The sequence below is a fragment of the Dermacentor variabilis genome, unplaced genomic scaffold (assembly GCF_050947875.1).
Source record: "Dermacentor variabilis isolate Ectoservices unplaced genomic scaffold, ASM5094787v1 scaffold_12, whole genome shotgun sequence".
Taxonomy (NCBI): domain Eukaryota; kingdom Metazoa; phylum Arthropoda; class Arachnida; order Ixodida; family Ixodidae; genus Dermacentor; species Dermacentor variabilis.
Genome location: NW_027460280.1, coordinates 45,630,330 through 45,644,591, shown reverse-complemented (window position 1 = coordinate 45,644,591; position 14,262 = coordinate 45,630,330). Strand labels below are relative to the sequence as shown.

General features: G+C 42.6%; 1 protein-coding gene across 4 annotated transcripts in view; it reads left to right on the top strand.

Moving 5' to 3' along the window:
* trbd (ubiquitin thioesterase trabid) overlaps positions 1-14,262 on the top strand; it is a 109,116-nt gene that overhangs the window by 57,953 nt on the left and 36,901 nt on the right. For all 4 annotated transcript variants that reach the window (XM_075677175.1, XM_075677177.1, XM_075677176.1 and 1 more), the window contains exons 7-8: positions 996-1,067; positions 13,698-13,896. In XM_075677175.1, coding sequence (XP_075533290.1) covers positions 996-1,067; positions 13,698-13,896 — 271 coding nt within the window. The remainder of the gene's footprint in view (positions 1-995; positions 1,068-13,697; positions 13,897-14,262) is intronic.

The window sequence follows — 14,262 nt, the reverse complement described above, 5'->3', positions numbered from 1 at the left end:
GGTGAATGCGTTGCTGCATGTGTACAAATATATGATTGTGCCATGACAGACAAAAGTAGAGTGCCCAAATACATCAAATCTCCATCCCCTGCAACTTAAAGATAGCTGTATGATCACAGGATTCTTCGCAGCAGTCATTCTCCGGCAGTTCCTTCTCTTTATCACCACACTCTTTGGTAAAGACGTCGAGGGTGGAGTTGATGCTGTTTGAAGCTGCTTGATGATTACAATGTTTAAAAATATGTAGCAGCAGTCAAAGGAGTCGACCAATGTATTCCAAAACGAGATGGCATTGGGCTAGTTGATCATCAGAAATAAACGTGCTTAGAATGGACACCACAAAGAAGATGGACAATAAAGGAGCACTTCATTGTTTGTTCCATTGTTGGCCATAGCCTTCTTTGTGGTGTACATTCTGTGCACAGCATGCTTATTTCTGAAGTTTGCCAAGGCCGTGTCACAATTTGACATGTAAATTAACAAACCTGGATGCGTGGAACTTGTGCAGCAAACTGGAAATGCAAATGCAGTCCTTCACGACTTATCAGATTGAATTGGCTTGTGCCTTGGTTTGGGCGGAGTTGGCTACTACTGGATCAGCTAGGCGTCTAGGCAGATGATGTAGTAGGGTAGCACAAGCAAAATGTGTAGTTCATGGCCTTGGTGCCTTTTTGAAAAGAAGTTTAGGATTTATTCTGGTAAAGGCAATCATAATGTCCCAGCTTATCTTTGTTCTAAGGGAATTTTTTATACAAACTAGCCAATTCATTCACACACAGGAGCTTGGCTCGTCTTTCAACAATTTTTCTTTTTTCATAAAAAAGATCTTCACTGAGGCGAGGTGGGAAAGGTGAAAATTCCAGAATGTTGAAACCTTGAAGGCATGAGAAATGAAAGTTGATTTCGACTTTAATATTAAAGTGCCAGTGTTATTTTGATATGTAAAACAATACTTACTCAGTGTTATGTTCTCTTGGTTATTATCTTTCACTTAGAAATCAGAGAGTTTCATCCATCTGTGCAGAAGGTTCTGTTTGATGAACTACTGGATCAGGATGTGCAAAAAGGTGAGTTATGATGCCTGATTTTTTTGTAGTTGCTGGACATCAATTGTGCATCGAACTCCAACCGCATTCTTCTCCCTTTCCAAGCAAGGCAGTCAGAAGTGGGCATGGGAATGTAAGCATCACCTTTCCAATTTGGTGGCTAAGTGCACTGCGTCATGCAGTTATCTCTTAATGGCTCACTATTACTTGCAGCCGCAGCTCTGATTGGGAGAGATGAAGGGCAGATCTGCAAGGGAGCCAAATGAATTTCAAAATTTTGGCGTGACCCTGTTCAGGATTTCATGGAAGTTTGCTGTGCTCCCTTAATGGCCCTAGTATTTTTGTGCGCTAAGAAGTGCTGCATCTAAACATATGTTTATTTCCATGAAGCAAGAACTTGTGTTAACTTATGAATGACACTTGGATGTTTCACAAGTACTACCATGTTTGTGAATACCTCTTGACACCTCCTCATTGGCTTTACCATTCCTGGAAAGCACATCATGTCATTTTTCTAATTTTGTCTGCTTTGGTCTTCAAAATGTGAAGGCAATGAAACTTCGCAGAAAGGTAAACATTTTGGTGGCAGGGAGTGAGGGTCTGCGAGCAGCACGAGCATGACCAACTTGAAGCTATGGTGGTGCAGAGGGCTACAACTGCAGTATGCTGATCTAGTGGCTTCTAGTGGAGCATTCAGTGTGCATCTACATGGCTTCACTTTTAAGAAATAGCTGTCCTGATGCTTGCGCATCTGTTGCTTAGCCCAGTGCAGTGCATTGCTCTCTTGTTAACCCTTCATGGATGAGTGTTGCCTACAGGCAATGAACCAAAAATCTATATATTTTTCTTGCTAGGCTTCAGTTCTGACTACAGAGATTTCTACTAAATGTGTTCAGCCAACACTGAACAATAGGCACCAAGTGTCATTTGGTGGGTTAGAGCAGGAATAGGGGACAAGCAAGAAGCTTGGCATCCTATTTGCTTTCATTTGAAAGCACGGTTAGACTAAAAGACCAATGCAGTATCCCCCGCTGTACTGGCATCACACAGATAATGTAGAAAAAGTGCAATAGTCAGTAGTTCAGTCAGGGTCAGTAGTTCCTTGCAGCATAGCCAAGGCTACACAACCTGTGAGCGCAGGTTATTGCGCAGCGAGATGTAATGCCAGTTTGGAACCCCTTGCATTCTGTAAATGGCCCTGAGAGGTGAACTTGTTAGCAGGTGTTTACTTGGAAGCTGCACTGCAGGTCGCAGTTGGAGTTTATTGCATTTTGCTCTTTAATACTGAAACTACACTTGCTCGAATGAAAATGTGCGAAGAACAATAAAAAGTGATGCAATGCTGGTGTATAGACATTATTTTCATTTAAAAACTAAACAAATGCTTTGATAGTGACTAAATTCACATGTGTAGTTGGCACAGTTGCAACACTGTGGAGGACTCCCTCCTGGATAGAGCTTCTTCCTTTGCAGAAATTACATCCGCAGACTCGCTCATGTGATATGCTTCCAAGCTGCTCTTTGGCGTGAAAGGAATGAATAAATTAGCATTGGAATATGCTCGGAACAGTGCGGTAAATGTGCCCAAATTCTAATTAGAAAAATGGCTGCACTTAGGAATGTCAGTGAGCGAGCCGTGTACAAGTGAATGCTATGAGAGAGATCAAGAGATGGCGCCATCATCGTGTTTGACTCACTGGCCGAGTACTCATTTTGAACCTTCTGCTTCAGCCGTCTCTGCAACCATTCTTCTCCGTATCAAGAAATGTCTTGTGAAGACGCATGCCTTTCTGGTGTCGGAGCGGATATGGAAAGAATTTTCTACCGCTGCTGTCGCAACAGTTGATTTCGCTTCGCAGTTGGAGTCTTCATAGATGCTACCACCGCTGCACTGCAGTGCTTGCCGCTAGAAGACGGCAGGGCGTGGAAGGGCACCTTTAAGATGTGTCCACCCTCCTGAGTAGTCGAAAAAACCTGTAGCTTCCACAGTGCTGAACAAAACTACTGAAACAGAGTACACTGATGAGATCTCTCTGTACAAGTTTCATGTGAAGCCGTAAGTGGCTTTGGGTGCAGTTACTTTCAGCAGAGTCCTTTGTTACTTTTACTGGTCATGAAACATCTCCGTCGTGCTAAGGGTGAGCTTCATACTCTGCAATCAGTGTCTGCACGGTGGCGGCGCCGGTTCAGAGGGGGCATGTTCAGGGAGCACTCGGCAAGCGGTGAAGCAGCTGGCAGTTGTGTATGTATCATTATTGTAGTGACTTTTCATGCTCTTTCTGCCTTTTAGCTTGTGCAGAGCAGCTCAAGTGGTCCTCATGAGTTTGAAGAACAATGGCGAAGACCGGTTGTGTGCAGCAGTGTCGTTCTGGCTAGTGAGAAACTGACAAAATGAGCTGCAAACATTTGTGAAATCAACCACTTAAAGAAAACATTGCACAGACAACGCAATTACTGCAGCACCTCTTCTTGCACATATAGAAAAAGCAAAGAAAAACACTGTGCAAGGTTCAATTATGAGAGCTACGATGTGCGGTCGTTCATCTTTATTCCGTCTATCTCTTTCTTCTTTTTTTTTTTAGCAGCTTGGTTAATGTTAGCTGGGACACCCTGTATTACTTCGCACTTTTTGTGTTGAAACATGCTTCCGAAGTTGAAATACATTACTGTCAGCCCTTGCCAACCACTCGAATCAAGTATGAGGCAGTGTCGATCCCATTAAGCGAATGTTAAGTCTTGCTGAGCAGGCAAGTCGGTGCACCTACTGCCAATGAACCTGACTAAAAGATAAGCAATTTGGATGAAGGGGACCGTTTTTCAATTTCAGTTCTGGCCATAGCGATTTGAAGTGTTGTATGGTGCGCATGCAAGAAGCAGGAAGCGGTCGTGCTGCACACAGCCAACATCGGTTTGTCACCATTGCTGATCAAAGGCTGCCGGTTGCACTCGCCGGTGCTTCCATGAATGAAATGCAATTACGTATGGTGATGGCCCTGTATATATTGTTCATGACCTCTAGAGGAGGTTGTCATATTCTTATGGTGACGCATTTGTTTGCCTTTTATGAGGGAGCTTTAGCTCGGGCCCAACTCCGACACGGCCTATTCAAATACATGTAAAACACAAAAATGTTTTTCTAAGATAACCCCTAAACCGATTTTAATGAAACTTGTTGCATTTGTGAGAGACAGATAAATTCTAGTGACTGTTGGAAGTGGAATTTCGATTTAGGTCCTGAATTTTGTTACAAGAATTTTCAAAAATTTGAAAGTTAAAAAAAAATAGAAACATGAAGTTTACAGATTCATAGCTCTGCATCAAGAGCAGATATCACAGTTCTGTAAACGGCATCCATTAGACCATTGAAAGCGCACAAATTTGATATGTCATTTTATATCTTACGTCAATTTGTTACGTTGTTTACAAGGGTTCTGCAAAAGCTGTATTTCCATATTATTGAATTTTTTGAGATTCATGTGTAACATATGAATTTTGTCCGCTTCAGATGTACTATTAGATGCAATTCACAGAATTGTATTATCATTCTTAGTTGCCGAGTTAGAGTTGTAAACTTGATAGTTTCGTTTTTTGAAAAATTTTGATTTTTGCGAATTTTTAATAAAGAAATGGTGGACCTAAATAAAAAATTCAAAACCAACAGTGACTATACTTTAAGTTTTTCTTCTAAATGCAACAAACTTCATCAAATTTGGTGCAGTGGTTGCCGAGAAAAACGAATTCTCCTTTTACATGTATTTAGATAAGAGCACCCGAGCTAAAGCTTCCTCTTATGCCAAATAGGCAACAACTTACAGCCCCCAAAATACTGCAACATGTTTCTCTCAGTTATGCGAGTATACAGCAAGCATCAACATTTTCGAAGGAAGCTGTGCACTTTTTAACTGAGCGTTTATACATGAAGAGTTTTTTTTAATGGGACTGATAACCAATTTTTCTGGTGCCTATTTTTTTAGTGCAGTGGGAAGCTTTACTGGTCAGGGTGTCGAATGATGTAGTGGTAATGCTGAAAACGGCGGGGAAAATTTTTATTTGAATTTTTCGATCTTAGTGGCTGCAGTCACTTCAATTTCATCAATATCTTGCAACACGTTCTGGACAGTTGTTAGTACCTTTAACAACTTTATTGCATAGACACAGACTACGGGGGGGGGCTCCGGGCCCTGAGCCCCCCCAGGGCAGTGCCGAAGCCCTCTCCCACTTTACACACATACAACTAAAGCATCATTGCCAGAGCTTTGCCACCCATATAATTTGAGGTTTCTTTTGACTTTCCTCTACCTTTCACTTGAAATTTTACTGGGGCTATTAGCTTACTGCATCATTGTTGGTGAGAACATGTACTGCTTTTAATAAATACTTCCGCTTTATTTCTGCATATCCTGACAATAGGATGACATGCGCATTAGAAGCACTAGTGGCGGTTGCCTCATCCCAATTTTCTCACTTCAAAATTGCTTTAATTTCCACTGTAAACACCATGCACGTACACAATATATTTAAATATACACACAGGACAAGGTTTATATTTTTAAAAGAGATGGAGGTAGCCAATTAAAAATTTTTTCTAAAGGTATAAATAGCCTATGCCTAGACAATGGATATATTGCTGTATAGTCACCACGCTTCAAATTTTTTTGCATGCTTTTTTGACCATGAAAAAAACCTATGGACTTCAGTGACCCCTTCGGCAGAGTCTTTTATCAATGACGTTTGGAATGCATGTGAATGTTGTGTGTCTCAGTATTGCTTTTCTTTCCACTAAGCAGTGCTAATGACTCATTAAAAAAACATTTCTAATAATTTACATTTATTTGGGATGGAAACATTGTCAGTTGAATGTAAAGGTAAAATATATGGAGGGTGTCCCAATTAACTACACGTATCATGCACCAACATTTAAAATAAGAGCAATGCGTTACTCGAAAAAAATGTAGTGCAATCTAGCTGCCATTAATCCTTTCGTTACTGATATTTAATTAGGTAATTGTAATTAAATATCTAACTCAAGATGTACAATCCGAATTATGAAAGTATCGATGAGGCATTTGAAGGCACAGCCAATGGACTCCTAACTGCGGTATTTTCAGCGATATACTAATTGCATACAAATTTTTTTTTTTCGACTGATAAATAAACCTTGCAAAATATGTAGAATACCACGTGACTGCTCTCCCACCCGGATCATAAAGCAGTACCCTCAAACAGGCTCTCTCTAAGTTATCCAGAACGAAATAAAGGAAATAAAGAAAAACATAGTGATCCAGCTAGTGCCCTGTCTGCCGCGCCCTGGCCGAAGTAACATGTCGCGTTTGGTGTTAGCTGGAAACAAGCTGTGATAGCTGTTGTCTTAGCGTAGATAAAGTGCACGGATTCCTTTCTTTTCTTTTTTTTTTTTTTTTTTGCCACAGAACCTATCATCACAAAAGTGAATTGACAGTGTCAGTGCAAAGGTTTGAAGGTGCATTTTATTTTGTCCCAGTCGCCATGTCTTTAATGAGCAGAAGGTAAACATGATCCTTGCCTCGGGATCTGCAAATGGCAACAAGAGGAAGGCCGCATAGATAGAATTTATTGACGGTAAAGACAGAGACCTTGGCCTGAGCTAGTGCATTCTAGTCTGCTACTCTACACTGGGGTAGAGTGGAGTGAAAGTACTGCGATGGGTGATGATAAGAGAAGTGGTGGGTGCTTATGTATATGAGACAGTAGCCCTGCTAGAGCCGCTCATCTGGCTTGGTGTCCTACAGAAACTTCAACAGCATTTTAGTTGCCCGCATTGAAGTTGCAGTGTCAGGCCATACACATGGGCTGAGGGTAGTGTCCTCTGACAGTGGTTGCCTGCCAGCACTTACTAGGGAACTTTCCACTGTCCTTTGCTCCAGCTTATATGCTGGGCAATTACACAGTATGTGTTCCAGCTTTTCAGGTGTCTGGCAGTGTTCACAATCAGGGCTGTTCGATTGGCCGATGAGGTGCACGTAGCGACGGGTCAAAGCAATGCCCAGCGAATCCTGTGTAGCAATGATGTTTTACTCCATGTAACCTTTGGGGGCAAACAGAATTTAGCGTCTGGGTTGATCATGTATAGGCATCTATGAATGTTGTCATCATGGGCTCTGTATTCCTTTGTAAGGTCCTGTATGAGTGCCTTGATCATAGAGTTGGTGTCGGGTCGCAATTAGCAATCTGTATTTCATCAGAGGAAGAGAAGGCAGGTCTTGCCTCACTGTCAGCGAGTTCATTGCCAGTCACACCACACTGACTAGGCACCCATTGAAAAGGGATCACGTGGCCACCTAACGCAGTGCTGTGATGAAGTTTCGGCGATTTCCAGCACCAACAGGTAATATGGTCCTTTCTTTAAAAAGAATTTTAGCATCTGTAGCGCTGATTTGGCATCGCAGGACACCGTCCATTTATGAGCTGTCTGCGTTCTCATAAAACAGACAGTCTCCCGTATTCCCGTAAGTTCCGCAGCCGTAAATGTCGATTTGTGGTCTAATTGAAATCGCCGAGTAACTCCAAGTTGTGGGATGTCAAATGCTGCCATTGTGGCAGATGGTGGGACCAAACCTTCGGTATATACTTGTACATTCCCACTATATAACGTAAATATATGGGACAGGGTGAGCTGTTTCAAGCCAATAAAGGAAACGTGGGATTTTTTCATAATTCCTGGTATCTGAAGCCTCGCTAGTGGTCTCAACAATGTCCATGGAGGTGTCGCGGGGATGTTGGTAGCCTGGAACCTTGTAGGTAAAATGCTTGCATGGCATGCAGTTGCTTTAGAAAAGCACAGACAAGGTTGGAACTGTTGACAGAGGGTGGTGTGAGTGTCTGGTCAGCAGGCAAAGATAGGTTTGCACAGGTGCACAAGACCTAGGAAGGCCGCAAAAATATATACAGGGTGTCTACCAACCGGGAAAACCGGGAATTCTCAGGGATATTGAGTAGTCTGGAAAAACTCAGGGAACACTCAGGGAAAACTCAGGGAATGTGTGCCTCTATCAGGGGAAATTCGCTGTAACTTTATCGAAAGAGTCGAAAGTCCCGGTAATGCTGGCTCAAGTAACAGACAGGAATCGTAATCAATAGTCCGACGCCCTGTCATCGGCTGAAGGAGTTGCCAGTGTACAGTCAACGACCGACTTTCCAGATTCCCGATAATTTAGGCGGCTTTGCGGCACCACCATGTACCCCATAGAGTCAATGCATCAGAACGTCTGAAATGTCGGATTAAAGAACTCTTCACTGTCCAATTCTGCGGACAATTTGCCGTGACCGCAGGTCAGAAGTGGCATTAATCAAAGCCACCACCGCAGCCATTTTGATTACCTCGCCACCTCGAACCGGCGCTCTCGCACGCAGATCCGCTGACAGCCGTAGCCACCACTGTGGCAACGCTAGGCCTAGCTGCTTCGACGTTCGCTAAGAAGCTTCTTGCCGTTGGGTGCTGTGTTTTTTATTGAAAGCATTCGCTGCTGTCAGCAATGGCACGGACTCTGCGTTTGTGCTCCTCGCGTTTGGCTTAGAAGCTTGGAAAGCATGGTGCGTTGCATAATGCTGGTTCCCAAAAGTCAGCTTCGCCTCTGTACAGAAATGTTACTTGGTGAAGCATACGCAAAAGTATTGCAGTGAAGCATAACAAGCGTGGGAAGGGGCTATTGCCACAGGACGCAGTGTATATTCCTTAATTATACACGCATGCACCCTGAATTTCCTGTCACAGTACGAGCACCGATATGCCTAATACGCGTACTGACAGGTCTTCAGAGCATTTTCAGATGTGCCTGTGGCGGTTTGAGCCCTTAAGGGCAGTAAATGATATGCATTTATTTTTTCCAACTGGCTGATTTTTCGGACGTTTTCGCGGCCCCTAGGGAGTTAAAAAAATCGGACATGGACTGTGCAACTGACCAAGAAGATGCTTCAAATGGTCTGTGGGGTGAACAAGTGGCTGAAGGCGGACAAGAACAGAAAGAACCTACGCATTGAGGAATGAACGGGAAAGGAAGCGTGCTGCCGTTGTTTTGAAGGAGCTTGAGCTCAAAAAACAAAGTGTTGGCTGATGCCGAGATGCAGGTGTCCTTCATCCAAACCAAATAATAGCTCATATTCGAAAATATTTGCTTCTGAATGCATCTCCATTTAATTCATATTTGAGAATGTCTGACTCGATTTGAAATGTTTTTAAAGACATTTTGTTGTGCATTTTACTAACCCCTCCCTTCTATTCTCTTTTTGAATAACATAAACACTACTCCTTAGTATTCAAATTGGATTAAGCCGTTTATTTTATTAGAGAGTGACAGCTTTGGGCAATATGGTTTCAGCCCATCTTGACATAAATTATAGTGCTGCATCACTCAGGGAATTTTGCAAAGGCACTCAGGGAAAACCTGGAAAACTCAGGGAATTTGGAAATGTCAACTTGGTAGACACCCTGATATATCAGTCATGGAAGTGTGGCGGTAGACCAAACACATCAACTGTCATCAGAAATTATGAAAACCTGAGGCAAACCGGCAGCTTCGAGAAACAGCGGTGGAGGACTCAATCTTTGAGTCCTAGGCTACGCATGAATGTGCTACAATATATGATCTTAAACCCTCATGCTAACGTGTGGGACGTAGCCACCCAGGTACCAATTTCCAAGTCATCAGTTTAGAGGTTTCTAAACAACGGCATTTAACCCATACCATCTTAACCAGCACCATTGCTTAGAAGATGGGGACCTGTAGAATCGTCTAGATTTCTCAAATTGGGTTCTCACAAAAGCCGATGAGTCACTTGACTTTTTGAACAACATCATGTGCACAGATGAAGCCAATTTTCGCAGAAACGCCTGGGTAAATTTCCATAATTCACACTATTGGAGGACTCCAATCCACACTCTGTAAAGCGCAGTCGGCACCAGTACCAGTAGTCGCTCAGTGTGTGATTCGGTGTTTACCCCGACGCTATAATCGGTCCCATCTTCTTTGATCACACACTGACTGGACAGAGTTAATTGAACGAAATCCTTGAAGGAGTGGTGGGTGAGTTTCTCAGCGAAGTCTTGCTGTCACATCTTCTACTTCTGTGGTATCAGCAAGGTGGGGCACCTGCACACAGCAGCAGCCGAGCACGAAACTGGCTGGATGCCAATTTTCATGAGCAATAGATCGGAAGGCACGGGCCTGTAAATTGGCTGACTAGGTCACCTGACCTCTCTCCACTCGATTTCTTTCTTTGGAGTTATGTGAAATATTGTGCTTACATGATCGAGACGGACGTCTGATTAGTTCAAAGCAAGGATAACTGTTGTCTGCCCTAGAGTTCCTGCGTCGATCATCAGGAAAGCCTCTGAAGATGTGATAAAACGGACACAGTACCATGTAGCTGCAAAAGGACACCTATTCAGACACCTATTCTCCAGGCTGGTGTTCAGCGGAGCATACGAATTCATAGATAATAAGGGCACACTGAAATCTGTTTTTTTGTGTGCAGACATTCTGATTGCCAATTCGGCTCATTTAGAAGTGGTATATTTACTTTCTTCAATGCATCGGTTTTTCCTTTCCTCTACACGTTGGTCACTTCCCGGTCTGTTTATTTCGCTTTTATGTTTTGACATGAACCTGTTTTTTCAGCACGTATACACGTTCATGTAAAATAAAACGGTCACATTGATTTGGCTCCGGTCCGAAGAAAGTTTCTGGCATGAAATATAGCTATGCGCGTACTCTTTCAATGCGGTGCGAGCAAAACCGAGATTTTGAAACATTCCATGCCTATTACATTGCTTTTCACATTGCGTGCGCGTACAGAGCGGCACTTCGGCCGTGTTATCAAGGGGCTTTTGTTATCAATGTGATCAGTCGGCCCTTAGATACGGATAATCAGTGTGACATAGAAATGAAAGGAAGGAATAGCCGCGAAGCCGCAAAACCTGCTGTTGGTGCTCCTGTACTATTATCAAGGTGATGCACTGTCTCTTCAAGTTTGCCACAGGCAATGCAGTTGCTTTCAGGCAACTTATTTGATTTCGCTGCTTTGTGATGCGGATGGGAGCGCACTCACATGGTATTTTTCATACTTCGTGGGTTTTTTTGCCAGTCGGAAAAAAATTGTACAAAATTAATATGTCTCTGAAAACACCACAGTTAGATGTTATCTTGGGGTGCCTACAAATGCCTCATTGACAATTTGAAAATTAAGACAGTACTTCTCGAGTTAGATAATTAATTACAATTACTGAACTAAATCTCATTATCGGAGTAATTACTGGCGGCTACTCCACTATACTGGAAACAATATGCACTAGGTTGTCTGTGAGTAACGCAACTGCTCTTTTTTTAAGTCTTGGTGCGTGATAGCTGGGGAACGTTGTATAATTCACTCAGTAAGCGAAATGAGGCCAAGCCGGATTCACTCGAAATCGGAATCAACAGCAGTCATGTGCAGCAGTGCTTATGCTCGGGCTCGCAGAAAAAGAGAAAGAGAGCCTGCAATTTCACTGGAAAGGCGAAGAAGTATTAGTGATAGCCAAGTATGCCACAATTACACGAAGGAAGATTATACCATCGAGAGGACTCGTGCTGTGAAATTGAACAGTCTCCTACTATGGGATCTTGTATGTACTCATATAATGCCGTCACTTCAGCGCTCAATTCTTCGAGGTCACATAAAGTTCCTTCAAGTGCAAGATATAGGGTTCGTAAAGCTGGTCGGACCCCCCCCCCCCCCCCCCCCGGACAAATGAACTCTCTCCCTATGTTTCATAGGGAGAGAGCCCACTGTCTCCCAGTCACTGTTTTCAAAGGGGCCCCTCAAACTGCTGGCCACTCATATCGTGCAGCTCATATGAGCTAGTGTTATGGGATGGCGCTCGTATTAGAAAATCAGCATGTCTTGCAATATTTTGTCATTATTTCGTGAAAGTGCAACACGGTTTACACAGTGCATTAAGCAAACGACCAACTGTGGCTGCACGTGCTGGTGTAAACAAATGCACTGCTCAGGTAAATCAGTATTCAAACATGGTAAGTTGCACGCGCTCTGGCTGTTCTTTGGGGAAAATATGCTAAATGCCTTGTTGAGAATGAGAAAAAAAAATGAAGAAGAAAAACAAGCAGCACATATAGAAATCAGTGGCAAAAATTCTACAGCAGCTGCGTCGGCACGGGGGGCCGTTGTGTCGTTGCAGTGTGGCAACAAAATTGTCTTGCTTGTCTGCTGACGACTCCACTTCTGCTGGCACAGCACAGTTGTTGCAAACAGGCAGACCAAAATTGGCAATGTGTAATTCTAGTGCGATCGAGCCTAAGCCCATGTAAACTATTTTAAACCACCAAAGCAAGCCAACGACATTGGTGATCATAGCCCGATGGTGATGATTTATTGGCATCTCTTTTGAAACAGGGTGGTGACAAATAGTGACCTGGCCTGCTTGATTTAACCAGGTATCCTATACATGCTTTTCATTTTAGCATTATTATATACATCTCAATCCTTCTTTTCTTCAAAGCTTCTCTATTTACCTTGTACTGCTACCTATGCCTCCTCATCTGCAGGGGTGCCCCTAGTGGCCGCTGCTGTCCCTATAGCAAACTTAGCCTGAAGTTTCCTGACCAGAAGAAAAGTATCAAAGGACTGCTTTTGGTGTTCTGCCTGGTGTGGCCCACAGAGAAGAAACGTTTTTCTGAAAAAGTTGCCAAAAATATTTTTTCGTTACATGGAATATTGTTATTCTCAGTGTATTTTGCACATTTAAATTAAAAATATAAATTTTTTCGGGTATTTTTATGTCTCGTCCTATAAAGGATTGATTGTTTCAGCATGACGTGATGAGTGACTCGTTACTGGGATGCACATTGGCATAGACTGCAGCGACAGACTGTGGTCCCAAACACTTTTGAATTGGTGGAATGTACTGCCTCTAATGCTATTCTAAAAGCACCTATAGATATAAATGCAGTGCACAACACTAATTTTCATTATAATCATAATGCCATGCTGGGATTTGTCAAGAGTACTACTCCCTCCCTTTGCATTACTATATTCGTGGTCACATCAAATTTGTGCAAATACAGTAGCTGCCTTCTCCCACCCCTGCTTGTCCAGACATATGACTCTAATTAAAAACCAATTACACTTAAGATAGTTATGCTATAGATAGTTTTATAGTTATTTCACTACATTTACAGCTTGGTTTGATGAAAGGTAAACATCACGGAAGAAGATGGAACAGTCTTTTGACAAATGTGAATGCCTTCTTTAATAAAAGCTTTTTCATTTGGCTATAGAAGCAGCATTTTTCTTAAGAATTCATCAAAACTTGGTTGTTGTTAGTGTATACAATCGTTGGTACTGTTTAGGGATTTTGCCACCCTATTTTGTGATATTTCTGCTTCCATAGCAGGCAACAGTGAATTGAATACATGCCAGGGAAATAAACTGTTTAAGCATAGGGATGTGGAATGGATTTGTTCTATGCGTAAACATTGCTTAACACAGCAGGTGTGTGGAGAACCCTGCAAAATTGCCATATTCTAGTGCTTCTCTTATGCAAAATATCTTAAATGGGTGTAATCTTAATAGCTCTACTTTGTGTGCAAATATATGCTTTCTATTTTGTTCCTGACCCAGAGCTTGAGGAAGATTCAGCCATCATCAACTGGAGCCTGGAGCTTACCGAGACCTTGGGCTCAAGGCTGTATGCCCTCTGGAATCGCAGTGCTGGCAACTGTCTTCTAGACTCTGCACTACAAGCCACCTGGGGTGTCTTTGATCGGGACAACTCACTGCGTCAAGTTCTTGGAGACAGCTTGTGCGAGGCTGCCTCTGTGTGAGTACAGCTGCTTCCTCTTTTCGGTGTTGCCTGTTTTCTGCTGGAAAACCTTGTGTGGGAATATTTAGAATGCAGACAATCTCGGATCTATTGAGCTCGAAGAGGATCGCAAAATAGTTTGATACAGTAGGCTCTCTTTAAGACGAGATCGAAGGGATCATGAAAAGTTGTCTTATCAGAAGTTCGTCCATCAGAAGAATAATTGGCAACGTGACCACGTGTATCCAAATATCTTACTTCAAAACGGTAAATGAAATACACTTCTAATGGGGGAAAATTGACATAAAAAGCATTTATTTAGCTGAACTTAATAGAAAACTGTATTCAAGTGGTACTCTTGCTTGGTTTCATCCAGTCCGTGAT